General features: G+C 36.3%; 2 protein-coding genes across 9 annotated transcripts in view; one reads left to right on the top strand and one right to left on the bottom strand.

Moving 5' to 3' along the window:
• The window catches only part of KaiR1D (Kainate-type ionotropic glutamate receptor subunit 1D), a 429,757-nt gene that overhangs the window by 20,756 nt on the left and 381,020 nt on the right, over positions 1 to 27,981 (top strand). For 4 of the 5 annotated variants that reach the window (XM_087404685.1, XM_087404684.1, XM_087404683.1 and 1 more), the window contains exon 3: positions 7,322 to 7,362. The exons of the other annotated variant lie outside the window; for it this stretch is intronic. The gene's annotated coding sequence lies outside the window, so the exon portion shown is untranslated. The remainder of the gene's footprint in view (positions 1 to 7,321; positions 7,363 to 27,981) is intronic. 5 annotated transcript variants of the gene reach the window in all.
• Notum (palmitoleoyl-protein carboxylesterase notum) lies at positions 51 to 27,725 on the bottom strand. 4 transcript variants are annotated; one of them, XM_087404690.1, is made up of 10 exons: positions 26,691 to 27,721; positions 16,570 to 16,909; positions 5,628 to 6,006; positions 4,915 to 4,975; positions 4,592 to 4,821; positions 3,795 to 4,004; positions 3,362 to 3,650; positions 2,847 to 3,169; positions 2,257 to 2,544; positions 51 to 1,389 (listed from the first exon to the last, which is right to left on the bottom strand). In XM_087404690.1, the coding sequence occupies exons 3-10, from the start codon at positions 5,875 to 5,877 to the stop codon at positions 1,292 to 1,294; spliced, it is 1,749 nt and encodes a 582-aa protein (XP_087260816.1). In that variant the 5' UTR covers positions 5,878 to 6,006; positions 16,570 to 16,909; positions 26,691 to 27,721; the 3' UTR covers positions 51 to 1,291. The 4 variants fall into 4 exon arrangements, with proteins under 4 accessions (XP_087260816.1, XP_087260815.1, XP_087260813.1 ...); XM_087404689.1 differs by lacking the exon at positions 26,691 to 27,721 and adding an exon at positions 18,085 to 21,312 and having other exon boundaries at positions 16,570 to 17,071; XM_087404687.1 differs by lacking the exon at positions 16,570 to 16,909 and having other exon boundaries at positions 26,691 to 27,725.

Here is a 27,981-nt window from a genome sequence, read left to right as displayed (position 1 = left end):
TTTATGCGGGATTTAAATGCGGGAATACAAATAAATAATTCATCAAGAACTCAATAGAACAGATATACAATTTATTTACAATGTCATGCTTTTTAAAAGATAATATTTCATGTTACAGTATATGTGGATGCAAGTAAAAGCTTTGAACCTCGATTGATGAAATCTCGATTATTCTGATCGCATTCGCATAGACGGGGTCACAATTTAAAAAAAAATAAAAATAAAAATAAATAAAATCTCGAATAATTTTTAACATTAGTATATTGATCACATCAATGAAAAGTAATTACATTTTTAGACATTAATTTAAGCATTTAATTACAATTTTATCAGCACTTTAATTGAATAATTAATTAACGATTAATTTTGAAGTTTTTTTAGTGCTTGTGAATACGATTACAAAATAAATCGTTGAAGAAAGATAAAAGTAGATATTATGTTTTCTATCCTTCAATCTTCAATAAATCTATAGTTTTGTATAATTTAATACTTTATTTCTATTGTAATAGATATAAATAAAACATTTTCAGGAAAGAAATTATTAGATAAATAATTTTCGTAGTTACAATACTTTTCATTGGTACCATCAATATCATTTATGTATATGTATATGTGTACTACGAAAAAAAATACATGTCGCTGTATAATCATCGGATATTAAATACTACATTAAATAAATAACATTATTACCTTGGCAGAGTTATATTACATGATTGAAGACATAGGTACAATATATACTTTACGCGTATTAACTTACAGTAACACTGTTCTTATTGATGTTCTAAGTTGACAATTATAATACATGAAGGACATTAATACGATTTGATTCGTTGAGGTAGATAATTTAATCAGTCTATGAAGCTGCTTTGTCGGTCGGTCAATTGTTTGTTGATAAATTTCCGTTCCGACGTTACATAAAAGAATCAATCCTATTTGCCATTGGAAGATCCTTACAGTCTTTCGTGTATATAACTGAGTTGCGCTGATTCCGATCTAAATAATATGATAATCTGATTTGTGATTGATCTATGATGAACACGAAATATATATGTAAAAAAAGGATCTTTTAACAAACGACAATCAAGAGACGACCGAAATGAAAAGAATTGTATTTGAACAGATATAAAGTTAGGGAGGTTCTGCCTTTCGCCCGATTTCTGATTTTAATGACAAACTCTGTGCCGTGAACATACGAATTAATTCGTAAAACATACTTACATGATCGATTATTTTACCTATAAATTATAATAAATTAAGATAATTCGTACAATTATAATGAAATATACACTTTCTACACGCTAGAACTCTTGTTTTCCCCTGTCCATCGGCGAAAATGCCAATCGAAATTTCCATTCTCTCGGCTTTCTCGTCTTTTCAGCGAAGCGAGTCCTGCAAACGCACCACAATAGGCATCTCTATGAAATTATGTACATCCATTTTGGTTAAACGCGTTTTATTTGATTAATAACGCGTAACGTGTCTCTATTTAAGCATTTCATACGTTAATTTATTGCTGTCGAAAAGGAAATTATTTTATATGTTATGTGAGCAAAGTTAATAATTTATACTTAATCGATTGGCAGTCAATAATATACAGAGATATACAAACCAAAGATATATGCAAAGTTATTGTATCAAATTAAAAAAAATATATTTCTTTTAAGCTTGATTTGGTATGTCATCTTGTATATACATATCTTTACATAATTATAATTATAATTATATATTATTTAATATTAATACATAATAATACAATAACGCATGTTATTATACTATTATTATATTAATATTATTATACATATATGTATCATAAATGTATGTTGTATAACATTATATAATTATATAATTATGCATTTTATATGTATACATACAATTTATTCAAATTTACATTATTAGTATAATTATTTGTACTCTACGTAAACATTTAAAATTTATTTTGTAAAAGAAGTATAGATATCTATACTTTTAATATTTTGATAGATCTTTTTCATTATACTTTTAATTTCTACCAGTAATATATCTTCTCTAATTTAAGTACTGTAACATTGGTACCAGTGAGACAGCTGATACGAACCGTTCCACGTTACTTGAAACATGATATTTAAAATTGTATGTAAATATTGAGCTCTGACTCTAGACGTGCCAACAGAAAGATTGATAAAGCAAGCAGAAAAACTCTGTATTATCGTTACGATAGATTGTCTTGCTAATTCGCGCGTTGTGTCAGAAGATTCAGCAATTCATTGTGATCCATACTATTCAACGTATGTATATCGATTCCGAGGGCATTCGCGACACTTTTCATGTCTAGACCAAAGCTCTTGAGCAGTTCGATAAAGTCCATTTCCTCGCCCGTAAAGGGATTATGCAGCTTGGGGCAGCTATGGTTACATTGTGGCCAAGTACAGCGTTCTATCATACGAAAATGACAGTTTTCAATGCACTTCCGTTTAAATGATGGTATTACCGATCGTTGTGGCCTGATGCCGTTAAATATAGCCGTATGATTATTGCCGTTTACTTGTTTACCGCTTTTACGACGACCTGCAAAAAGATATATATATATATATATATATATATATATATATATATATATATAATGAATTTCGAAAAATTGTACAAACTGCATAAAAATTTAAAAAAAAGTTATTTTTTAAAATTAAAAAAAGTTATTTTTTTAAATTAATAACAAATATTAAATTTAATATTATCGTGAAATTATACGCAGTACCAAGTAAGTTTTCAATCAATCTATAAAATTGCATAAAATAACTCGGAACTATTCAAAGAATGTCGATTGTTATTGAGCAAGGTTCAAAACATGTTTGTGCATTACTAAACCGTACCAGTGTTCTTTCTTCGCTGGTGTTTCTCTTTCTTCAATCTCTCTTCTTTACTTCTTTCTCTTTCCTTCCTCTCTCTCCTTCTGCTTTTATGTTTCCTCTTTCGTCTCTTCTTATTTTCCCGATCTTGAATCGAGCCGGAGACTGGCTTTCTTTCCTGCATTTTGCCAATGGCAGACAATCGAGCTTTTTGTGTTTCCGTAGAGGATCCAACTCTGCTTTTTCCACCTTCGATCGAGGTACCATTTCCCTTTCTGATACCAGAACGCAATAGCTTTTTCAGTGACTTCCCGCACGGTTGATTGGTCTCGATTTGCGAGTGAGTACTGTAGCAGAACGAAAAACATTATTTCTTCGAGGTCTCGATCGTCATTGATCTCGATCTTCATTGATTTATTTACTAAGATGATTCCGAAGAAACTGCACTTCGATAAATATTTTCGCAAACAAACAACGCGGTATCGTTGAATATATTTTCAGCCGGCGATCATGCCACAACGAATTCCATTCATACTTACTTGTTGTGTTGGTTGTTATGATAATTTCCGATCGGCATTTGATCCCAACAAAACAGCGCTTGTGCAAAGGAAACCTCATCTATTTTGATCATCTTCCAATCTCTTTTCGTCAAGACGCTGTGACTAATGCAACTCGGGGCAAAGACCGCAGTAACATTTTCAAATGTCTGCCGCAGACTGTCGCCCATTTTATGTATGTAGTCCCATTGCTGCCTTGTAACTGGTGCAGCGACGTTGTAAGCTTTCATTTGGGCCTCATCAAATATCCATTGGAAGACAAACAATGGTGCTAGGATGTTAAATAATAGAAGAAGAGAGAGAGAGAGAGAGAGAGAGAGAGAGAGAGAGAGAGAGAGAGAGAGTTTTAAACTCTTTTTACGAAACATTACCATTTAGATACTATTGAAATTTTCATGATATGAGATGAACTCACCAGACAATGTTGGATAAAGTCGATATCCAAAAAAGCATTTCCATGGCTCGTTAGGATATCTAATTACGCAATTACGAGGCATCTGAGAGTTCCATAATTCCATCCCTTTTTGTATCGCATCGATCGGCGACAAGCCGTTTGGAGAGTAAGGCGCTCTATCGAGGAACCATCCGGAATCCGACACACCACGTATAGCAACATGTCTCAAGCCTGCGCGAATAGTTAAGTCTTATTATTTAATAATTGAATTATACATATAGTCAGTGATCGAAGAAAACCGAAATATTTAATAAAATAAATTGACAAGCTCAAATATAGAAGAGAATTCAATATTAATTTGAGTTAAATATTCTAAAATATTATATAAAATATTATATATAAAGTTATATAAATAAATCATTCAATGTTAACATAAAAATTTTTATGTATATTGTGTGTATATATTTGTATGTATACAAATACCAATTCACAAAATGTATATTTAAAATACTTATAGATATTAAAATGCAAAATGACATATAAAGAAGTAATTCTTATAATCATGCAATATCTTAATGTCAGTGTTAATAAGAGAAATTATTGGGGAGATAAATTAAAATATAATTCTATGTTTATGATATTGACAACAAATGTAAATGATTCATATAATAACAATTATTATCGATTTGTCTAACATAATTTGATTGTGAGAGATATATATTAATGAGAGATATATATTATTATGAAAATGACAATAATTATTAATAATGAGTCAGGAATCGTTTAATTGGAGCAATAATTGATCGTTTGCGACATACCCAATTCATGATGTATCAGATTGTGAACGCGATTCAAATTCAGCATAACGCCAGTGCCGCCTGCGCTGCTACCAGCCAAAAGAAAGGCGCTCGCGTTTTCGAGGCCAAGGGGAACCAAGTCCCGGATAACCTGGACTACGATCTCTGCCCCCATGAAGGAAAACATGTCATTCGGCGATCTGAAGGCTCTAGTGCCGCTCCAGCTATCGCTCGTGCAATATGGAACGAAACTATGGAATAAGAATAACATCGTTATGTAAAGATGTAATAATTAGTGATGTGGCGACACGAGATCGATGGACTACACGATGGACAATACCTACACGTGATTCGTGCCCCAAAAGAATGGATTCTCATCGGGATTTGGTGAAAGCATCCCGCCCACTGAAAAAATTGAATATTTTTATTTCGACAATATCAAGCAATACAATACAGGATCACCTATTGCCTTGTAGTTATAGAGAACAAGTTAAAAAAGGAATCAGTAGCTGTGTGTTTGTTAAAATTTCCAAAATTTTTGCGAAATTAAATCTCTACAATAATGAATAAATAGCCAAAATTTTGTTATTAATTTTAATTAAATATTTTTTCATAAATATTTATTTTAGGGTTGAATTATCAAGAAATATTTAAAGAATTAAAAACGGATTATTAATTAATGAAATAAATTATGCAATTGAAAGGACATCCAATAATGGAAGTATATGTATATAAATTTGTACATTAATATCGCGATAAAGGTGCAGAATATCTCCGATATGCATATATGAATTGGATAAAAAAATATGATTTATATTGTCGTTGCAATAAATATTCGTGCATAATAAAGCATATTCTTATGTGTTGATTCACATCGCACATAACATGTATTATTAAAATGCGAGGAGCAATATGAACATTCAAAAATGTGCGTCCAGCGTGGAGGATCACCACGAAATTAATTTATGACGCAGCGCGAGTTTCGGTGCTTGGATGCACGAGCGGAAAATCGTTTTCGTTCCGCGCGACGTATAATTATAAGCGATCGAAGACCCACCGTCGCGTGTCTCGGGCCACTGGGTTGACGTCATCAAATGCCGCATCCGCATCCACCTGATTCTACAGCTCTTCTGGTCGTAGCAATACCAGCCGCCCTCCAGGTACATGATCCACCGCCTGGAGCCGTGAGACTTTCGTAGGTAGAAACCTGCTTGCGATCCATCGTTGCAAGTGATCGACCTGTTGCTTAGATATACTCTCTTCAGGGCTCTTTGATCATCTAGCCCATATTTTCCCAAGTAGCTCATCACCTTCCTGATTGTGTTGCTTTGATATTCCACCGGTGAATCCAAGGAAATCGAGGAAACAGAGACTGTATTTGTCGGTTTGTCCTCGGCGATTATTGTCAGAATCGATGCCGCTAAATACAGCGTAATCTGGAATTCGTGTGAAATCTCGATAAGTCATAGTCAAATTATATATTTTACAAATATTTTATAAATACAATATATTCAGTATTATGAAACGTTCTAAAAATCCGCAAACTCGATTTTCGTGGACTCTTCCTCGCTTTTTTTTTTTTTTGATTTTTTTACGAATATATTCGCGATCGAACTAACACGTAACAAATGAGTAACCACGGGAATAATTTAAAAAACGACTACAACGAAGGACGCCGAGCTACACGGCGCCACTCTCCCTCTCTATCCCGCGTCCGGCTACCATATCCATCGGTGGCGCGTTTTACCACAACAACGTCCCTCGGCCTCCTGCCCCTCTTTCACGAAAACGACTACTTAGGATCAAGTTCCAGCATCCAGGACGGTAGCCGGCGGCGGAAACACCTCGGAAACAGAAGCTCTGTTTCGATCTTGGTCTGAGATGAAAGTCTGCCGCCAACATTGTGGATGACAGGAAGGAGAAACGTTGTTGCGACGCAATTATAATCGAGCATAATGATCCGCAAACGACGGATTAGATTCCGCTTCGTACAGAGCAATGAGAACAAAAAAAAAGAACTTTATTTTTCTTGCTTTTTCTTACGACGTGATCGTTAAAGAAACGCGCTGCGCGATGTCATGATTCAGCCACGATCATTGATCGCCGACAGGAAATTTTTTACAAGAAACACGATTCATATGCGAAACGCGGATGATCTTACCGATCGTGCACCGGAGCCTTTGATATCGTGTTTCTACATACTGCATATATTGCCAATACTGAAAATATGTGATATACGTAAAGTGAACTATATAGATTTTCAGTATTAACAGTGTGTATCGAAACATGATCATTTTCAATCGTTTCATATATCATACTTTTCAATAGAAATTAAAGAACTTCTTACATATTTTCGTAGCTTTGAAAAAATTGAGTAAAATTCTTTTGGCATATGCAGCAATATTTTGCATCGCGCACACAACAAAGCTCTTCAGATTAGTTGATGTCTGATAAATAAATTTATTCAGAATTTAATTTTGATTCTTATGATGTTATATTTTCCAGGCACTGGATAATTCTAAAGTCACATTCGTCTTTTTATTTTTATTAGTCAAAGATACTACAGAAAGACAATTGTCTGTTGGTATCTATCTGTTCAATTAGTATCTTTTTATCAGAATGATAAAAAAATTTTTTCGAATTGTGGACTAGGTTTTTACATTTATCCATAAAAATAGTCCATAAAAAGAGAAATTCAACTTCCGAATATCAACGTAATATGATATACTACGGATTTTTTTTTTTTTTTAGGACGAGTGGGAAACGTTTCATGCCGACGTTAAATATCTGGGGTAAGCAACAATCCCTCTATTACTGTAAAACTTAAAGCTGACCGAAAGTGGCATGTCCTCTTTCCGTCGAGTACCTTTCGCGTAACCACAAATTATCGGAAAAGCGTAGCGACGGACTTGCAGCGATTTCGAGAATCCGCATCGAATCGAAACTTTCGGGAAGGTCATAAATAAAGTAGACGACTGGAACGGGGGTGCTTCTACTCTGCACTTAACCGCTTTATTATGCCGTAAATCAATTCGTTGGGGTGTCGGCCTGGATGTGGAGGGGTAGTTTTATGTTGTGCTCTGAGCGAAGGTATTTCTCGGTATTTAAGAGCTATGAAAAGAAAGAGATCTGAAAAACCGCCTTATAAAGCTATAATTTGATATCGATATCATAACGCAAATGTTTTTATTTTTTACTAATATTATAATATAAACAGATAGCAATATATGTGTAAATAAAACATATTCACTGCTGTACATTTTGAAGAAAAGATCACAAAAATAGAAAATTTGCTATTTTTGTGGTCTTTTCCTCAAAATGTACAGCAGTGAAATATTAAAAATTTAATATTTCTTCAAAATATTTGCACATGCTCAATTTCTATCAACTGTTCCAATCATGCGAATTGTAATAGATTGATTTTTTGAACAGTAAAAAATTTTCATTCACTTTGTTACTCGTTTATTAATTATTATTTATAATTATTATTTTTCTTTTAATACAATACAGTGATGCTATGATTAAATAGCACCTGTTAGAATTTCAATTTCTGCAGAAATATTTTTGCATAATTTTAAACTTTCTCTCAAGAAACATATGTATATACGGGAGGTATATTAAGAAGACTCTCAATTCTCCCTCTCCTTCTGCAGTTACTCTTTCTCCCTCTTTCTTTTTGCCGACTCTGTGGCCAGCGCATTAGAGGGTGTCCTGGGCGTGAAGGTGTCCGTCATAATTTGCCACCCGGCGCATAATCCCCGTGACAAAGGCCGACAAAGTGACGGCTGTTACTTGGACTGGCGGCGCACCGTATACTAGCTGCAGGGAATCCGGTAGCAGGTAAAACGTTTAAAGATACCGTGCGCCGCAGTCAAAGAGATGAATCACGCCGTAGATAAATGGCTGCGATCTGAACGGCTTTTTACGGCCAGACGCACTCATGCGAGCTCCGGGTATTCGCGCATCCATCGATATTTTATTATCGTTAATGTACGTGATAAAGAGAAAGACAGAAACTTTCGTTCTCTTCGATGAAGATATTTTCTTCGCGATTTTTATCGAAGATTTTTATTCAAGATTACTTGATCTTTAGAATTTTCTTGTGTCTCCAATCTTTCATTATGAATATAAGTGTAGGTACAAGATAAGTATAACCAGAAGTCAGAAAACTAGAAATCAGGGGAATCGGGAAATTGTTTGTAATTAAAGATGGTCAAGAAAATTAGAGAAAAATTGAAAAATTTTGCAAAACTTTCTGAAAAATTAAAATTCTTGGATTTAAATCATTTACACGTACATCACACCTACACTTTTTGTTGGAGTACTACCAACTTAACAATTGAAAATTAGCAAATAGTGTCAGCAACATTAATAATAACGTACACTGCTTTGTTAAATTGATCTCTCAACAAAATATTTAATGATTTCCCAATCAGGATGAAAATAGAAAAAATTCTAAAATATTATTGAAAGTCAGGGAAAATCATGAAATTGTGTCTAAAAATCAAAGAAAAGTTACGGAATTTTAGAATGAAGAATTTGTGATAACTGGTGTACTCATATTATTTTAATCCTTGATTTTGAATTGATGGTTTTTCAAAGAAATAATTACGCGATCCTTATCAATAGGAGTATATTATATTAAGCATTGGATTTTGTTGTAAATTATAATTAATAGCAGAAACAGTTGTAAACATAACTCACTGGAAAATACTCATCGCTTTTATCTCTTTAAATGGTATCAGTTTTCTTATTTTAATCATTTTCTAAGTAACTGAATTGGAAAAATTAATTAAAAAATTTTATTTTTGCATTTTTGTTTAAATCATCCTCTGTTATAATACATATATTACAATTTCATAAAATGAAAGTCGTAAATAAAAACAGGTTTAATTATCAGCGGATAATTGAAAACATTTCCCTTTGGAATTATATTCGATCTCTGTTCTTGCAGTACTAATAATACTCGATTTCGCAGCTCGATGTCGACGCAATTTTATTCATTTTATGTTTCCGTTCCATTCCAAAAGTTATTCTCAAAATTTATACATGTATACAATGTATGAATGAATTTGTGCACATAATTTTTTAAATTTTTCCATAATTTAATATACATATGTTTTTCTATTAAATGTTCATCATAAAGGAAATAATATGGATTATTACATTATATTTAATTTTAATATATTCCTATAATATGAGGATTATTATAAAAAATTTATTAATATTTTATTTATGTATAAGCAAAATATTAATGAATTTTTAATATTATAATATTATTAATACATTTATTATATACAACTATAGATTATTATTTCGCTTCAAATTTAAAATTTAAAAATTTTTTAAAAATTAACTTACAATATATTCTACAAATGTTATTCATAACATTCAATAATATTTAATGTAAATAACTGAAATGTGAATTCCATAGATTTAAGATATATAGAGGCCATCGATCTCTTTTATCCTTTTGCGTAAGTAAATGATCTCAAACTTTAGCATCGAAGCAGAAATGACGTTGAACGGTAATGCCCTGCTTTATGAGTCCGTTCTCCACAAAAGAAGCATTCGCTTCCGCGAGATTAAGGAGCTGACTGATCCGCCTCCCCCGTCGCGAATTCATTTGTTCCACACCTGATTCTCTCTCGAGGTTGACTGACTCGTGGTTGGTGATGCGTGGCATTCCGTCGATGCGGCGTGCGCGAATGCACACGCATGGAATGATGGAGAAAGAAGAGAGAGAGAGAGAAAGAGAGAAAAAGGGGGGAGGGGTGCAATTTATTCATACTTTGGGACATGGGATTTCCTGAGAGCATACAGGAAGGAGTGTAACTTTAGAAACATATTTTTTAAATATTATCAATATAAATATCGTTATTAACATATTTTTTTAATATGTTAATAACGAAAATAAATAAGATTATAACGTTAGAGAAGTTTATAATTCCATGCATGCGCATACAACTATATATAACTATGATTACGTATAATATACATATATTAAACTTCTTTATAAATATCAACTAGTACATAAAATTATGTTCATTATATCATAATCCTATTCTAAGTCTTTAAAATAATACGTATTGTATGTAGATATATTGTAATGTATATATCTGTATACAATTTGTGTACATAATTTATATGCACAGATAGATACCATTCTATATAGACGCACTTTTTTTACAACTCATGAAATATAATGAATATCAATTTCATTTCATCAACCGTAAAACCCTAATTGAGATCCCAGATTTGCACAATATTAAATGCCTTCCTTCTGATTAGTAGTAACACGTAATATAAGCTGGAAGAGAATACGACGTAGAGAGAAAGAAGTAGAGAGAAACAGAGAGGGATGTATAAGGGAGACGAAAACAGGTTAAAAATAGCCAGAGAGCTGATCGCGGTCGGCATCTTTGAAAGAGGGCCGCGCGTCTTGCTGGTCGGCTCGAGAGTCGTTGATCGCGTTCGCATCGCGTTTCGTCGTCGTCTGGATGTTGATGATGATGGTGAGAGACCATCTCGTTACCATTACGAGGACCGTCCGGGCGGCTAACACGCACCGCAAACCACGCATTACCATAACCGCGTAGCGCGGCGCAGCGGGGTTGTTACTGCGGCTCTTTCCTCGGGAGGAGTTGGCGAAAGTAAGCGTCAGCTTTCGACGCGCTCTCGCGACTTAACGAGCGCGGTTCCGCGGAGGGAGAAAAGAGAACTTCTACGAGGAAGTACTAGATTACACTCTCTCGAATACTGTCCGAAACGGCACAGCAGCTTTCACCCCCGCCTCCTGAACGAATTTTTACACGAAATTACTTTCAACAGTATTTCATGCAATTTCCATGATATTTTGAAATACTTTGGATATGCTAAATTCTTATTAAAATATCGAAAAAATAGACATTATTATTCATACGTGTATATGAAATGCCATTTGTCTATTTTATGTGTATTTGATACGAATTATATTACATCGAATTCGTCAAAGGGGACAATTCTAAATTTGATTTAATGACACGTTGTGTATAATGAAAGGCCGCAGTTACAGAATGAATATTCATTATTTTTCATTACCATCGATTTCATCAACTGGTTGTCTGTAATAAAGGATAATGTAGCATGCAAATTCAACATTAAATTAAAAACGTTTGTGCGATATCTCTTCACTCTGCATGAATGTATGTCTCTCTAGAGAACAAAAAGCCATGTGATCTATTTCCGTTATTATTCAAGTAGCTTATCGTATACCAATACAATAAAACATGATTATCATTTTGTGAAGATAAAAGAATAGTGTGTTATGTTTATATATATTACATTTCCTCTTCCTCCTCTTCTATCGGGGTCATAGATAAATTATACTTCGAATACTTCAATAAAAGGTATGATACTGAATTCTCAAAGGAAATCATCTTTCACTTCTTTGTATTTGGATAAATATTAGAATATATACAAACGCATCTTTTAGAAGGGAAATTATCCTCTATTTCTCGCATTTTTCTCTGGCCATTTCTGTGTTCGTTTCATTATTTATCGTTCGTAATCCATACAACACAGAAGTTTACAGCAATAACATGTTGCAACTATTGTAAAATTGTTGGAATATTGCAATGTTACTGTAATCGCTAGAATGATTTAGAAAACTTTCTTTTTTTTATAGAAAGCTATTGCGAATATTGGCTATAAGATATCTTTTGCATAGATGACGGTGTATTTAAGATCTTCTATGATCTTTTTCTTTTTCTTGTACCGTTTCGTTTTCTTAACGGTGCGAAAAAGCTGGACAAAGATGAGATAAGATATACGTTTAAGTTCTAGCAATTAAGTTGTCCATGGAAATGGATTTTGTTATTTTTTGGTTTAATTTTTGACTTATTATTAACTATGCGCTTCCATGCCGATCGGATAATTTTCCAATAAAAGCCAAAATGCGTGATGTTTCCTATATCCTTACGATTACTTCAATGTGATGATATTTACTACTTGAAATTTATTGTTATTAGTGTTATACGATCTTCGAAAAAATGCAAAGGAAATATATGAAAGAAAAACGAATCTATTTTTTTTTATATTTTATAAAAACATCTTTAAAACAGGTTTATATCAATAATAATAATTGAGGTCTAATATTCTATACACTTTAATCTACGGGGCAATATTATCTTATCCATATATGCTAATCACAGATTGATTTTGAAACTAACATACTCTGTGGCTTGATATCAAAATATCTCAAGATAAATATACACGTATCTATACTTCATCTATATCCTAAGTTTGGATATATCAATATTTAGAAGCGAGCAAATGTTTGCATATAATTACTGAGATTAAATCCAGTAATTAATAACATTCCTCAATAATCAGCGATGGTAGACATATATCACTTCTATTTAGATCAGAACAGTAAAAAGGAGATAGAGGAAAAGACCTGAAAAAAATGGCGTAAATATCTGCCGTAATTTACGTTGGTAGGCCTAAAAGAAAGAAAGGAAGAAAAAGGAGGTAACAGAGTCGAGGAAGAAAGAGAGGAAGACAGAGAGAAAGTGGGAGATAGGTGTACGTAAAAGGGTAAAGGGAATGAAGAGACGAGGAAGGAAGAGAGAGCAGGTGGCAAGATAGGGTATACGCCAGTGGATTAAGGCACGGAGCGGCGAGTCAAAGAGATTTTCTCCCTGGCTCGTCTCGGCAGGGGCCCTCGTCCTAACAAGGGCTGAAATATGACTGCCTTGCCCTGCCTCGCCTTCGCTCGCTCGCTCGCTCGCTTACTCGCTTGGCTCGCTTGGCTCGACTTCGCTGCGCCGCGCCATGCGGCATCGTGCGCGCCTTCTGAACGCTCGCGCTGTACGAAGGAAAAGTGAAGGAGATATCTGCTGGCAACTAATTTATCGGTTGGCCTGCTTGCTGGCGACCCGCGGGATCAATGCACTTCTCCGGCGTCGGGTTCATAAACTAGTTCTAACATAGGTCGCGATTCCTGATCGACGCTAATTATTATCCGCTTGACAAGAAAACCCGAGGAAATATAGTGCACTTGAACTAAATTCAAATCAAAAAGGATTATCGATTCGATACTAATTAGTACTGTACTATTTCAATGTTTAGAGTTTCAAACTTTAGACAAAGGAATTTTTTACGAATGTTACCTCTTTGAGCAATGTAAACACTCAAGTTTGCTTTAACAAGAAGCTAGGTTTCAAATTAGAGTCAAAATGAGCTTCTGGCGAAATCTCAATTTTATACGTGCAGTTAATAAAAGTTTATTTTATATCTGAATTCTCAAATCAACATCAAATTATTAAGATAAAAAAAAATAAATCAATATTTGTCGATCAACAACGCATATGCATACTATGATTGATATATAATATTTCAGGCTTGATTCCAAAGACTATTTGTATCAGGATATACTAGTAAAAATTAAGGACTAAAGATACTCTGTCCAAGATCATAACATAATATTATATAATATGTAACGTTAATACATTTTGAAATGACAAATGCCGTTCAACAAATACGTTATACGCGACTGGAAATTACAATCAGGGGTTGTATTTTCTCAAAACGGACGATGTAGAAAGTTCAGCAAACTAGCTGCCATATTATTCACGCGGTCCATGTATTCAAAACTACGTTTCTGCAAATGTATTCGAAGCGGAACTACATAACCGTTGAATAACACGATTGAATGGTGGAAAATTGTGGTCACAACGACCACAAACATCCGGCGTCGCAAAGAAAACTTTTAGGTTCAGATTACTTAAGGAAAATAACGAACAAGGCCGTGAAAAATCCTGTAATCCTGTAATTTTCTTTTATGTCACACGTTTTTTTAGCCTGCAAAGTACAATGAATCATATATGCCTTTGTATGAAATAACCGCTGCTGTGTTAATGACTTCCCTAGCAAAATATTTCAGTTTCATAGTAGCCCGGCCTCGTTTTCCAGTGCACGTTCTCCTTACATTTATATGAATTATACTGTATGTTATTTTAACATTTAAATGGACTACATAATATTAATGATATATCTTCCGTAAGTTATTTTAGCAAAAGTTACAAATGTAACTTTTGCTAAAATAATTTCACATTTGCAGGATTGATAATTTGTATATGTGTATTTATAACAAGTTCTATAGGTCAAAAGGAAAAGAGATTTGTTTTATGTGAAGGTTTCGCATATTCCCGTATGTCTTAATTGTGGGTCTCCCGAACAATACCATGGCGGGATTATCAGTTGCGGAACCACAATTTACAATCTAAGGTGGGTATTTTCTGGCGGAGATTGATAGGAAAAGGGGAGAGAAAGAAGAAAGACTCGGTTAGAGATCGGTGTGGCGCGTCGCGAACAAAGTATCCGCGCGCCAACCGTGACTACGGTGCAGCGGTTACACGGTGGTCGTTGCGCGGTTCGGAGCAGCGGTTGCGACCGCAGCGACGGCGGCGACGGCGATAGCAGTGATGGTGACGTCGGTGGTAATGATGATAGTGGTAGTGTGACGATGGTGATGGTAGCAATGATGGTGGTGGTGGTGGTGGTGGTGGTAGTGGTAGTGGTGGTGGTGGTGGTGGTGATGGTGGTGGTGGTGGTGGTGGTGGTGGTGGTGGTGGTGGTGATGGTGGTGGTGGTGGTGGTGGTGGTGGTGGTAGTGATAGTGGTGGTGGTGATGATGGTGGTGGTGGTGATAGTGATAGTGGTGGTGATGGTGGTGGTGGTAGTGGTGGTGCTAGAGGTGGTGATGCTGGAGGTGGTGGTGATGGTGGTGGTGGTGCTAGAGGTGGTGATGCTGGAGGTGGTGGTGGTGGCGGTGGCGGTGGCGGCGCGATGGTGATGGTAGCGGTGGTCCATCGGAGTAAATATATTGGATGGCGGTAGGATTGGTGGCGGTGTCTTCCGCTCTCTACTTAAGCCGCGTGCCCGCTCGCTCGTTCACGCCCGAGGTGCGCCTTTGATGTGCCGCCTACACTGCGTTCTTGCTAACTCTCTCTTGCGCGGACTTCCATCGTAACTCGCGCGTCGCGGCGGAATCGGGAGATGTGTTTTTCCTCCCACCGACACTCGGCGGCATGCTGCAAAAAGTCGCTCTTCCGGAAAAATCTCGACCGTTTTTCAGAGCCGTCCATAGAGCCGCATCACGCCGTGCCACGCCGCGGCGACGAACTTTGACCTTGATTCGCCTGAAGGATCAGGGAGGAAGCGAGAAACGCGAAGGCGCGAGAGACGGAACATCGATTATGGCCGCTCGTTTCGAGGGCTCGGCCGCGCGCGCTGAAAATGGTGTTTTTGCACGCGCGAGAGAAACCATCTGCCCTCCCCCTCCCCCTGATATTAGGGCGGCTTCTTTGCCAACGAGGAAAGAGACCGCGCGCAGCGGTTCTAAGTGTTACCTGTCGTCATATTGATGTCGCGTTTGAATAAATTATATTCTCTCTTTAAAACAAGTTCTAGAGAATTGAAGAGATTCGCAGTATTCAGCAGATTAATGTCCATCAATATAGATTTAACTTTACAATATTTCGGTTTAACTTACTCTTCATCTTTTTTTAATTCTTAGAACTAGAAAAAGATGGAGAGTAAGTTGAATTGAGATTAAAAATTAATCTAAATTGGTGATTAAACGAGCATAAGCCATACAACAAAAGTTTGCATATATTATATATTATTCTTATCTATAAATTAAATTATCTTTCTTCATTTACATTAATTAGTCAAATACGTTAATTAGTCGAGGATTGTATTTTTCTAAAAATAGTGCATATTAAAAAAATCAAATCTGATTATTTTGACGCCTGTCTTGACAGGATTATTGTCCAAAATTTGTCTTAGAAAGGATGAGATAAGACTACGATCCAAAACTCGATAGTCGGCTCGCTCCATGAAATCGGACTCTGTTTGATATCAAACGAGTTAGGCGAGATCGGACATAACAGCGCGGTAGCGGGCGCGTAGGTAGGCAATGATTTTACGGGAGCTTATTTCGAGAAGATCCTTACCTCTCTCTTTCTCTCTTCCTTTCCTTCTCGCAGGGCACACTCCGTGCCGCCGTGCGCTTCGGAGGATGGATCCACTTCTTCTTCTTTTCCTTCTTCTTCTCTTCTTCGTATTCATCTCGCGACTGCTTCCTCGGCGGGAGATTCTTCACGTGTGCTCGATCCGGACTTGTGCGTATTACAGGTATACGCTCTTTCCGGAAGCCTTCTCCGCGAACTTCGGCGCACATCAAAGGTTCCATCCGACCGCCGCCAATCCGCAACGCCGTACAAATCGATAATACGATTCGTAGCTGCCCCGTAACGAGATTCGTCTGTCGGCCGATCCTCTTCCCACCCGAGGCTATCGAAACATAGTCGAGATATCGAGAGGATTCGTAACGATCGAGGAGCGGGCTTTATGGCGGCGACGCGACGTTGTGATCCACCGCGTTTTCTCGGTCCGTAAATGGGAAATTGCCTTTGCGTATTCGCGACCGCTCATTTTGATTGCTAATTAGATCCACTAAGACATGAATTTTGCTCATAAGCTTATATCGTGAAGTTCATCGTCCATATTACATTGTTATTCAATTTGTTTACATGCTGTATTTTTATGAATTTTATCTTTTCGATTTTTATTTCTTTCAACTTTTACACTTATATGTTTTTTTATTTATTTTATTAATAAGATTATTATGAATGGGCTTTTTGACAGCTAAACCCATTTCTATCGACGTAGATTTAACTTTTATCTTGGTTAAATTTACTTTTTATCTTTCCTTTTTCTCAGAATTAAAAGTAAATTATGCGGAGATTAAAGTTAAGCTACATTGGTAAAAATGGACATAAGCTAATCATTATTATATATTATCTAAACAAAGGTATACTTAACCCCTAATTACAATTGGGTTATTTGGATCCAAAGCGCGCAAAAATGTTTAGTTTTTAGATAATTGTACAATCTGTATGATATTGGTATTATTTTAAATTGTAAGTAAAAACGCTTTGAATTTTTCTCTGTCAATCATTGTAAGACGAAAGTTCACTTACATTCTGTACTTCAAACAACAGGACTTAGTATTCATAGTTATAATATAGTTTTCATACTAGTAATTAAGGTTAAGAAGACATTAAGAGAAATATATAAAAAATTCAATTTAGAGAAAATAGCAAATTCTCATTACTAATCTGAAATATCGTAAAATGGCATAAAATTATTGAAGTAAAAGGGATTGCTGTTTTACATATTAAATTCTTGTTGAATATGTACATTAGTTACATAATGAATTTAACATAAATCATTGTTATTTAACATAATCAGAAGCTGGAATTTAACATCTCGGAATATATGTCAACGGTTGAACGTATTAGACACTTTTTGCTTTTTTATTACATAGATGATACAATAAATTTCTACAAATTGCTTAAAAAAGTGGGATTTGTCTCTGTTTATCTCAATACATTGACACGTACAATCGAAATAAATAAATTAACGAACTGTATTGATCGTACGATATTTTCAGACTAAATTCTCACTGCGTATTTTGCGTCAATCCCAATCGGCCTATGTACACCGACAAATTAATCCGGAAATTAATCCAACAACAAGTCCAAAAAACACCACGAGGCACAATCAGTCTATCCGCTTTAATACAATGGAATATCTTTCGAAAAATCACGAAACAATCGATCGTATCCCCGATCAATCACTGGGACAGCCAGTCGCGCCGCGACAGCCGCGAGGCCGAATCTCGAGGTCGGACCTCAACAAATTTGCGATCGGTTAGCGGGGGCACGCGTATTTGTTTAGGAGCCTTCCCGGGGCCTTTTCCCTTTCCTTCGCCGAACCCAGACCCTCTTCTCTCTCCGGTTCAAGTGCGCCCTTTCTCTTCGTGCGAGTCTCTCGTTCCTTCTCACAACCCGTTCTTTCCTTCCTTCTTCCCCATCGCCTTCTCTCGTCCCCTCGTCGCCCTTTCTCGTTCCACAACCGTATATATCTATGTATATCGGCCTGAAGCGGCGCACCCGCGCGCGCAGTCGGTTCACCGTACGGTGGACCGTGAAACGTTTGATCTTACCGCCAAGCCAGATCGGCAAAAGGCCTTTTTCTGCGAGCTCGAGGAAGACGGAGAATGAGTGAGAGAGAGAGAGAGAGAGAGAGAGAGAGAGAGAAGATAGGAGGAAGAGAGAGAAAGAGGGAGGCAGCTTGAAGCCGGCCTCAAAGACTTGACTGATGACTTGCGGCCACAACGCGGGTAGAGGAGGCAGCCACTAAGGCTAAGCCCGTCGGGCGTTACGACCTCGTGGAAGATCGGCGGCGTCCGAGAGCCGCCGCACGTCGGCCTGGATATCTGCGCCGGGTTTACCGGTCCCCGTCGATTTCTCGGCGCGACGCGTGCCCACTCGTGTGTCCACGCTCGCGGGCCCCTGCGGGACGCACGCCAACTCAGGGCCATGGTGATTCGTCGTCGCCCCTTTGATCATTGGGCCGCGATGCCGACCGTCGTCTTGCTTTCCCTCACGGACACGGAAAGCCTTGCCGCATGTTTTTTGGGGATATTAAATTTGGATCTCCTTTTGGATGCGACCAGTCGACCCGTCAAGCGTACCGAAGGAAATTACGCTTTGATATTTGTTTTTTTTCATGCTACTATTTTTTTGGTAAAAAGACGCGCACACACCGAAGAAAAGAATTGTTTACTATCTATATTTTCAAAAAGTGACGACATAATTTTATTCTCGATGATATTACTCTTATGCGCATGCTGGATTAAAATATTAAAATATTCTACGAAATATATAATAAAAAGAAGCACGCAAAATCTTATGTATTGTGACAGCAGATTTATATATATATCTCGTTATAACAATTATTACAGGTTAAAATTTAGATTTAGATGATAGGCACAAAGATACCTAACTCTAGATACAGTTAGAAAATATCTTGGTCCTACTGGAGAGGTTAATTATGCAATTTATAGCAAATAAATGCATCTCTCCTGAGATAATAAAATTCATTATCAGGTGTGACAAGTACGAGTACGTACGAATACGTCGTCACGTTCAGCATGTATGATCTGATAATGTAACGCTAATACTCGCGAACGTGAAACGAGTTCTGCCACCGCGGATGACCCCGCGATCAAAGACAGCAAAGGGTATTCTCGTAGAACTAGAGATGAGAAGAGACGAAGTGGGAAGAGAAAAGAGAAACGAGAGAGAAAGAGAGGAAGAGTATCGAAGGCACAGTCAGGTCTGCGTCGGCTGCCTGGGCTCTGGGGTATACGAGGAAGAGGAGCGTTGTTCTCGGGCTGGCCATTCGGAGGGGATGGCTCGGAAAGGAGAGGAACTGTCGGCTCCTTTGAAGTCGGTCGGTACCGTGTGTAATTAGGCCGCCGCTCCCCACCCCGCCCTCGGCCTCTGATCTCGCCGCGCTGTGTCGCTAATTGCTCACCGCCTCACGGCAGAAGCATCGTCGCCATCCTCGTCGCCGTCGTTATCGTCGTCGTCGTCGCCGTCGTCGTCATCGTCTTGATCGTCTTCGTCGGTCTCGTGTCAGCGTCCAAGTCCAAACGAACTCAAGTTCGTCGTCATCATCGTTACTTCGTATCTTGAGCAACGCGAACTAGACAGCCTCTTCTGTGAAAGGACGACATCCAGTCGTTAACGCTGAATTATTCCGTCAAGAAGCACGAACTTCATCTTCATCTTTTTCCGATCTCGTTTTCTTACAAAAAGAAATGTCGACATGGAATTTGAGATCCTGATAGATGTTATAGATTTGTATTTCTTGTTCAGAGCTAAAATTGTAGAATTTTTAGCTTATTACGTATAAATTATTTTTTTGTAATAAATTAATAATAAATTTCATTTATACCAGAGGTAGTATTTTGCCACAGTTATAATATTTATAATTCAATTCTTTAAAACGGTTTACATTAGAAACTTAAACTCCAACTGTAATATAATATTTCATCGCAGATAAAAGTCAGTGATATATATTCGTATCTCTCTCTGCTATAGTTGAATCATTGCGATACAGAAGATAATCTGCTAATAAACGACAAATCTGGAGGATTCTCAGCTCGTTCATCTGAAAATTGTCGTAATGGTTCTAGCTATTATTTAATGTACCTTTCATTCGCGCAAGGGAAGAAGAACACAGAATGGATAGACTGTTGTAAATATACTTTTGCCTTCGTGGTCTTCAAGATTAAATTGCCCGCTGCTCTGTAATCCAAGTCGCAATTATCCTCATCCGTGTCCACATCGCCATCGTTATTCATCTCCTGTAATGTAGATGTTCTTAAGTAGATGCGCGTATAATCGCCTTCTTGAGTACACAACTCTCCGTCTACTCTCAGTAATTGCTGCCGCTAATTGCCACGCAGTGTTATGACAGCGATTCACCAGTCCATCCCAGACCTCATTTCGTATGAAACGTATCTTTCCAGCGAGTAAAATATCATTAATAATGATTTATACGTAGAATCTCCTTTACGATGTTAAGGCAGCCAGCTACGTTAGTACCAAGATATCCCGGTATTTCCCATGTCGCTTGTAACAGCCGTGTTGTTCGTTGAGAGCATTATATCTTGGTCTGCTCATATAAACCACTGCCCATCCTAGTTTAACGAAGTCATGTTTGCTATGTAATTGTTATTCCCACGTTGCTGCTTGTAGTCAGTGTATCACACATTCGGGTAAAATAGAACATCCGACGTGCTAATTCAATCATGGAGTTGTTTTTATTTTTTACCAATTATTAGTATTAATTTCTACGTTAATTTTTACGTTAATTATTATATTAATTATTACATTAATTTTTACGTTAATTCCATTGTTTTTTAAATTTCGATTTGCATATCTTAATATCAATAGATGCTCGGTATACTCTAGAAATATTCATAATTTATAAATTTTTTGTCACATTCGTAATTCTATTATATTTCTTAAATTACTCTTGTCACACGCATTACGGGAAAGGAAAATTCATATCAAGATAAAAATTGAGGAGTATGTATGATCATTCTTTGATGTAATTAATCAACGTCTCGTGTACAGCGTATAGAAAGTAGTTATCAATCTCGTCACGGCTGGCGGTGATTTGGTCGTGTAGATTGTTGCGCATGTTCAGATTCTCTTAAATGCTACAAACTGAATCCCTCTCGAGTAGAGGTAACAACGTCCGTCTACTACTAATTGCTGCTTGCTGGCACAATGTTCCACTATCCCCGTCCAGTCGGGTCTCCGTCGTTTCTGTACAGAAAGGCACGTAGTAGAACGAATCTGGACTGACATTACTCTCTAACGGGGTATTGTTTGTGCTAGCTTACCAGCGTTTTCGCCTCTAAGAAATGCGCTCCTGTCCCTATCACTCTCTTCCCGAAAGTCTCGGCAAACCGGAAAACGTTGTAAAAGTTTTCCGGTAAATCGCAGCAATTTCGCCGCTCCGTCGTTTCTTCGACAATAAGATTTTATCGTCGACACGTTTTCCACGTGAAAAACGTTTAAGTAAATGACGGTACAACGACTATGACGGTATACAGTCTCTTCCTATGTTCTATAGCTTATTATTATGATTATTGATACTTCTCTCATTATACGAAATCTGAAATGGCTACTTCTTCCTTCGTTTGTGAAAGGAACTTAAAAGCAGGATATCAGCCTCATCGCCGTCTTTTTCCTTCCATCGTCTTCTCCACCTTTGTATTCATGCCGTTGAAATGTGCATTACCATGAATATGCCCTATGAATATTTTCTTGCTTGCGTTATACTTTAAATATGTACAACGGCTTAACCCAGGGACTATATTTTAATTACGTAAGCTAAGTTTCTCGCTTAAGCGAACATAATGGTACATGCATAATATCCAAGATATTTATAATTTTTGTCGTGAGATTTTAATAACATTAAGCATTCAATGTTCTTAAATAAAACTTTTATTATAGGATTGACTAAACCGAAACTTTATTATAAAAATAACTAAAAAAATAAGAGAGAGGTTTTATTTGTATAGTTATTTGTATCCTCAAAGCTTAATTTCTCAAAAAGTTTAATTTGTAATGATAGTTTTAATTGTCCATGTTTTTCTACTGAAAGAAATATTAATTTTATTTATTTTTATATAAACAAAATGAATTTATATTTGTGTTCGAAGAAGCTTTTAAAAACTTCACATTTTTATCTTGTATAATATAAATACTCCGTAAGTGAAGATTACGCAAGATTTACAGTAAAAATACACGTTTTTATGTTTTATTATTATTTATCTGTTTCCAAAATGCGCGCTTTCGCGAAGCGGTACGGACGTTTATATTTTGGAGGCAATATCGAGCCGCGAGAGTACATTGGGAAAATAATCTCGAGTTGCTGGCGCGCAAAGGCAGCTCGGGCAGAGCAAAGGGCTAAAACGGGAAGAGGCGCGGTGGAGAAACGCCGGAGGAGACGGGATTCCGAATCGACGCGGACTATGCGTGGCGCGCGAGATCACAGAGACGGAATCCCGACGTAAACAGGCTTAAATTGTAATCTCGGGCTTTCGGTTCTCTCTCCCGACGGGATACTTGTTGCTCATCTACTCTTTGATGTCCGGTCATGCGGCGCTCGAGAGATCAATATACGCTCATTAACGAGCGCGGCCGTTCGCGATGCCAAAAGGACACGCATGCGAATATCATGCTAACGTTAACCTTGACAGCAGGTAGCATAGATGATCACCACTGCAATTATCCACTCTGCTTTTTACGACTGACATATTTGCTTACTACTGCTCGAGAACAACAAGAGACCCGTCATCGCAGTTTAAAATCCCTTATTGAATCGCAGTATATCCGTTATTGTTATATATCCATCTTAAGTAAATAATTATATTATGCGTCAATTGCTCCTATGATAATCGCTTGAAACGATATGAATTACATAGTTTTGACAAGAAAAAAGAAATTAATAATTTATTAATTTTGGGAATATATTACTATTAGAACACATGTATACACATAAACACACAATTTCTCTCTCTCTCTCTCTCTCTCTCTCTCTCAAATAGTTTTTAAATAAAAAATATATATATATATATAAACATAACACTGCGTATAATGAGATAAATTCGATATTATCTTTCATTACAACATTTTGAATAATAAATGGACGTTTAGCACGTATTTTGTTAATGGTAAAAGTCAACAGTTATTTAAAATTTTTGTGGATTTAAACTAACACATAGATTAGTGTTGACATTTAAATAACATTGTCATAAAATCATATTCTATGCGCGGTCACACAATTTTATTTTATAGTATTTATATATGTTTGCGTTGCTATTAACTGAAATCACTGAAGCATTTAAAACCGCACATCGCATTGTATTCGTCACATGATTCAACTATCGTATTGTGACACATAATGGAAAATTATATACATAGGGATCTAAGAGAAAACTTACTTCCAATAATTTTCCTTGTATACTAAATTTAAAACCAAAATCTGTTTAACTACTTACTGAATTATTTAGTACTTGAAAAATCAAGTTTCAAGAGTAATTCTATATATTCTTCTAATTATCTTCTTAACTAAAGTTACTAAAATAACAAAAATTTAAGTTAAAAATTTCGTAATGTATGTGTAATTCTTAAAAATAATATTAAGTTCCCCCAAAATATTTAGTTTTAGAAGTTCGGAAACTTCACTTAAAATATTATTCTCGATAAAATTTGCATTAAGAAGATATATTACTTCATTGTCTAACCTATAATAACCTTCATAGATACTCTACATTTCAGAAGATAAAAAATATTGTATGACTGAATGCTTGAAACACAGAAATTGCATGTTAAAAATTATATGTTATTTAGTCGATTCTTTTAATCAAAAAGTAGAAATATCGTTTCTGCTAAAATTAGTTGAACAATCTTGAATGAGAAAAATGCATGAAAAGTTATAATTGCAGAAATTGAGAAAAAAGTAAATTACCTATGTTTTATTTACTATAACGATTGTTATATGTTTTTGCCAATTACATTTATAGTCCATGCGAAAAAATATTTTGCGTTCTCTCTTTGAAATGTAACTTGCTTTTGGATCATTGTAATCGTTTTGGAAAAAATATAGCTTCATTTAAACCGCTTTCAATTTTGAAGTTTGTACAAGGATGCAGCTGGTAGATATCGAGTGGACATATCTCTCGCGAAATTTTTTTTAGCAATTTTAGGAATTATCATTTTAGGAATTATCGTAATATAATTATTAAAACACACATCGGAGACATATCGCGCGCGAATAAATTTATTTCACTTTTTAATTTTCCACTGTCATATTCCCTTATAATATGTGCCACGCGGCTGTCGGCAACAGACGACGATAAATTTGTGGAAGAGAATCGCACGCGATTCGCGGGAGCTCGCGGTTTATCGCGTGCGCGGTTAGTTGCCGTAGTGATTTATCACGTGCGTCGTCGCGCGAATTCTATGCGCCAGATCAAGCGCATCGCAGTCGACCGTCCAGGAAGTCGCCCGATGACGTAGAGCTCGCGCTCGAAACAGCCTAATGAAATTCAATCGATATCGTAATTAACGATACTTGTACTGATATTTACGTCGAGTCCATAATTATTATGTAGCAACTATGATTAAATCAAATTTAATTGTTTATTAAAATCAATATTTTAAATATTAATTTTAATTTACTAATTCAAATGTATTAATTGATCTAAATTATTTTAAATTAATTATGTATGTATATTTTGTATTTCCTTTTGTAATCTTTCGTCTAAAATGATCGGTCGATCGCGATAAAACGTTATATGCTATCTTTAATTTTTGTTAGTTTTACTTATCTTATAATGAAGATAAATATGCAGATTTAACGCAATTTTATTACAATTATACGATCGCATTACGCGATCTTTTTTTTGTGCATGAATAATGGCTTTTGATTTCATTTTAATTATTTCACTTGACATTTTTGTATTGTAACATAATTGATGATAAATCTACATAATTCATTATAAAAGCGTTATTAATGTCACTATGGATCTGAATATTTCTCTCGAATTTCCGCAACGCACGAAAGAGGTGCCGTATGTTTTAACGCGCAAAGAACATAAAAAATATCAAAGCGAATGGTCGTGTAGAGAATCGTCGTGCGTGAGAGAGCAAATGCTTGCGAAATCGTGGTAAAGAAAGATTTCGAGGGCGGTGGCCGCAGAGGTCAAATAACCCCCAGAGAATTCGCAACCGGTACCGGAGTTTTGCGACAGGCGGGTGTTCAAAGGCTTTCGTTAAATCGTACTTAAAAGTTAAAGGCCACTGTATATGCGAGATGCCTAGTCGCATACGATGGTTGTCAGGGAGAAGAGAGACGGAAACCTTCAGTATAGAGGGGCGATGGATGAGAAACGCGCGGCGGGTACCCGTGAAAGCAGAACTTCCAGATGATCAAAGAGCGTTAAAAGAGGATTGGGATGCCTCGGCCGCTACTCGTCTTACGACGCATCCGTGTATATACGCGTGCGTGCGCGCGCGCGCGTGTGTTTGTGTGTGTGTACGGTACGGTAAGAAGAAATTAATACACAGGATATTCGCCCTTATTATTATTGATGTGACACATACGATAGCCTTTCCTCTTTATTTGTATCACAGATATAAGATTTAGATCTATTTTTTTAATTATTCATTGTTTTCTGCCTGTTTCTTGTATATTATAGCGATATAGTTTTATTTATTGTTTTTATTCATATTTAGTTTTATTGTTTTTACACAAATAATTGCCGAGTAGCTCCGATCATTTTATTTGCTTAGTATTACATTTAAGTATGTAATTAATTACTGGCTAAACAGTCTTAGTTTATAGAGTTATATAGTTTAAAATCAATAAAATCCGGCAATTATGTGAGAATTATGAAATAAAAATAATTTTAGAAATACTAACATAATAAAACATATATATATAAATTATATAATTACATTTTATTATTGTCTTATGTAATTATATAATAGCAAACTATTAATTTATAAGTGATTTATAATTCCATATTTTTATTTCATAAGATTATGCTCATAATACTCCTAATTTAAAATTAATCAAGTGAAATTATAAATATAAACATAGAATCATAAGATGCTCGTGCAAAATAAAAACTCACCTGCAACGCTGCCTTCATCTTGATACAACACCCTCGTATGCTAATAGTACAAGTACTGTTCACGTGATAAATCTTCGTATCTTTATTCACACGCAATCATCGCAGTTCGTATCAATCCATACGCATACAACAGCGCGAATCTATCCTTACGCGGATCATCTTAGTCTTATCAAAGAATCACAACAGCACTGTGTTTTTCTATCGATCCATTCATGTGGTTGATGCGACATGAAATTCGCGGAGGTCTATATTTCTTTCATTAAATGCCGCACATAATCCGATGATAATCCGATGATATTTAAGTAGGGGGTTGAAGGTACTCCAAGAGAGAGTCACGTGGTTCAGCACGCATTTGAATGCGCGTGCACCAATTTCGCTCTCTTCCTCGGCGTACCGCTTGACGGTTCGGAGCGCACTGCCGTCACTTTTCGCTTCGACCACTTCCTTTTCTTCTTCTCTCCTTCCTCGCTCCTTCCGCCAATGCACCCTTCTTCTGCCAAAGGCACGAGGGGCCGAGTACGCGCACGTGCCGGGCACGATCGACGAAGTAACAGCGACTGACACCTCCTTTTCTTCTCGCCCGATTTTTCTTCCTCCCCCTCTTCCTCTGCTCCGGTCTTTACCCGTTTCGATGATACATTTCAATGCACCTCTTCTAATTCACGATTCTTACGTAAGTGATTAAGAATTTTAAACAGCGCTCATTATATTAGAAATTTTTTTCTTTTAAATGAGAAGTCTTTAGCTTGGTAGGAGAATTTGATCGTAATCAGAATGATTCAATTAAAGTAAATGAGCACTTCAGCCTTCATATGATATGAGAGATCATGCAAAGCTATACCTTGCTCCTTGCACCATCAGAGTCGGGAACCGACTGACAATCGAGCCAGCTCAAACCGTGCGAAGTAACCAGTAAGCACATCGATGAGAGGGGTAGGGAAGAGCAAGAAGAGAGAGTCAGAAAGAGAGAGAGTGAGATGAACCGAAGTCTAGAGGATGGTGGAGGAGCGTGGTTCTCACTACCACGTGCAGGGTGTTGTTTTGACTGCGACGAGGTCGTGCGAAGATCTCGAACGCTCCAGTATTGATTCGGTCCGATGTCTTCTTTAGATTGTGAGTTTGTTATTTGACAAATGAAATAATGTATTTTTTTTTAATGATATGGATTAAATAATACATAAATCAATGTGTCTCTTTGAGACTTTCGATCTATTGATGTATTTTAATTAGGTAAAAATTTTAATTAATTTGAAAACATGCCGCTTGATGCTGGCAGCATAATTTTATTTTT

The sequence above is a fragment of the Acromyrmex echinatior genome, chromosome 3 (assembly GCF_024713525.1).
Source record: "Acromyrmex echinatior isolate Ae372 chromosome 3, ASM2471352v2, whole genome shotgun sequence".
Lineage (NCBI taxonomy): Eukaryota > Metazoa > Arthropoda > Insecta > Hymenoptera > Formicidae > Acromyrmex > Acromyrmex echinatior.
This window is presented reverse-complemented; position numbering and strand designations above follow the sequence as displayed.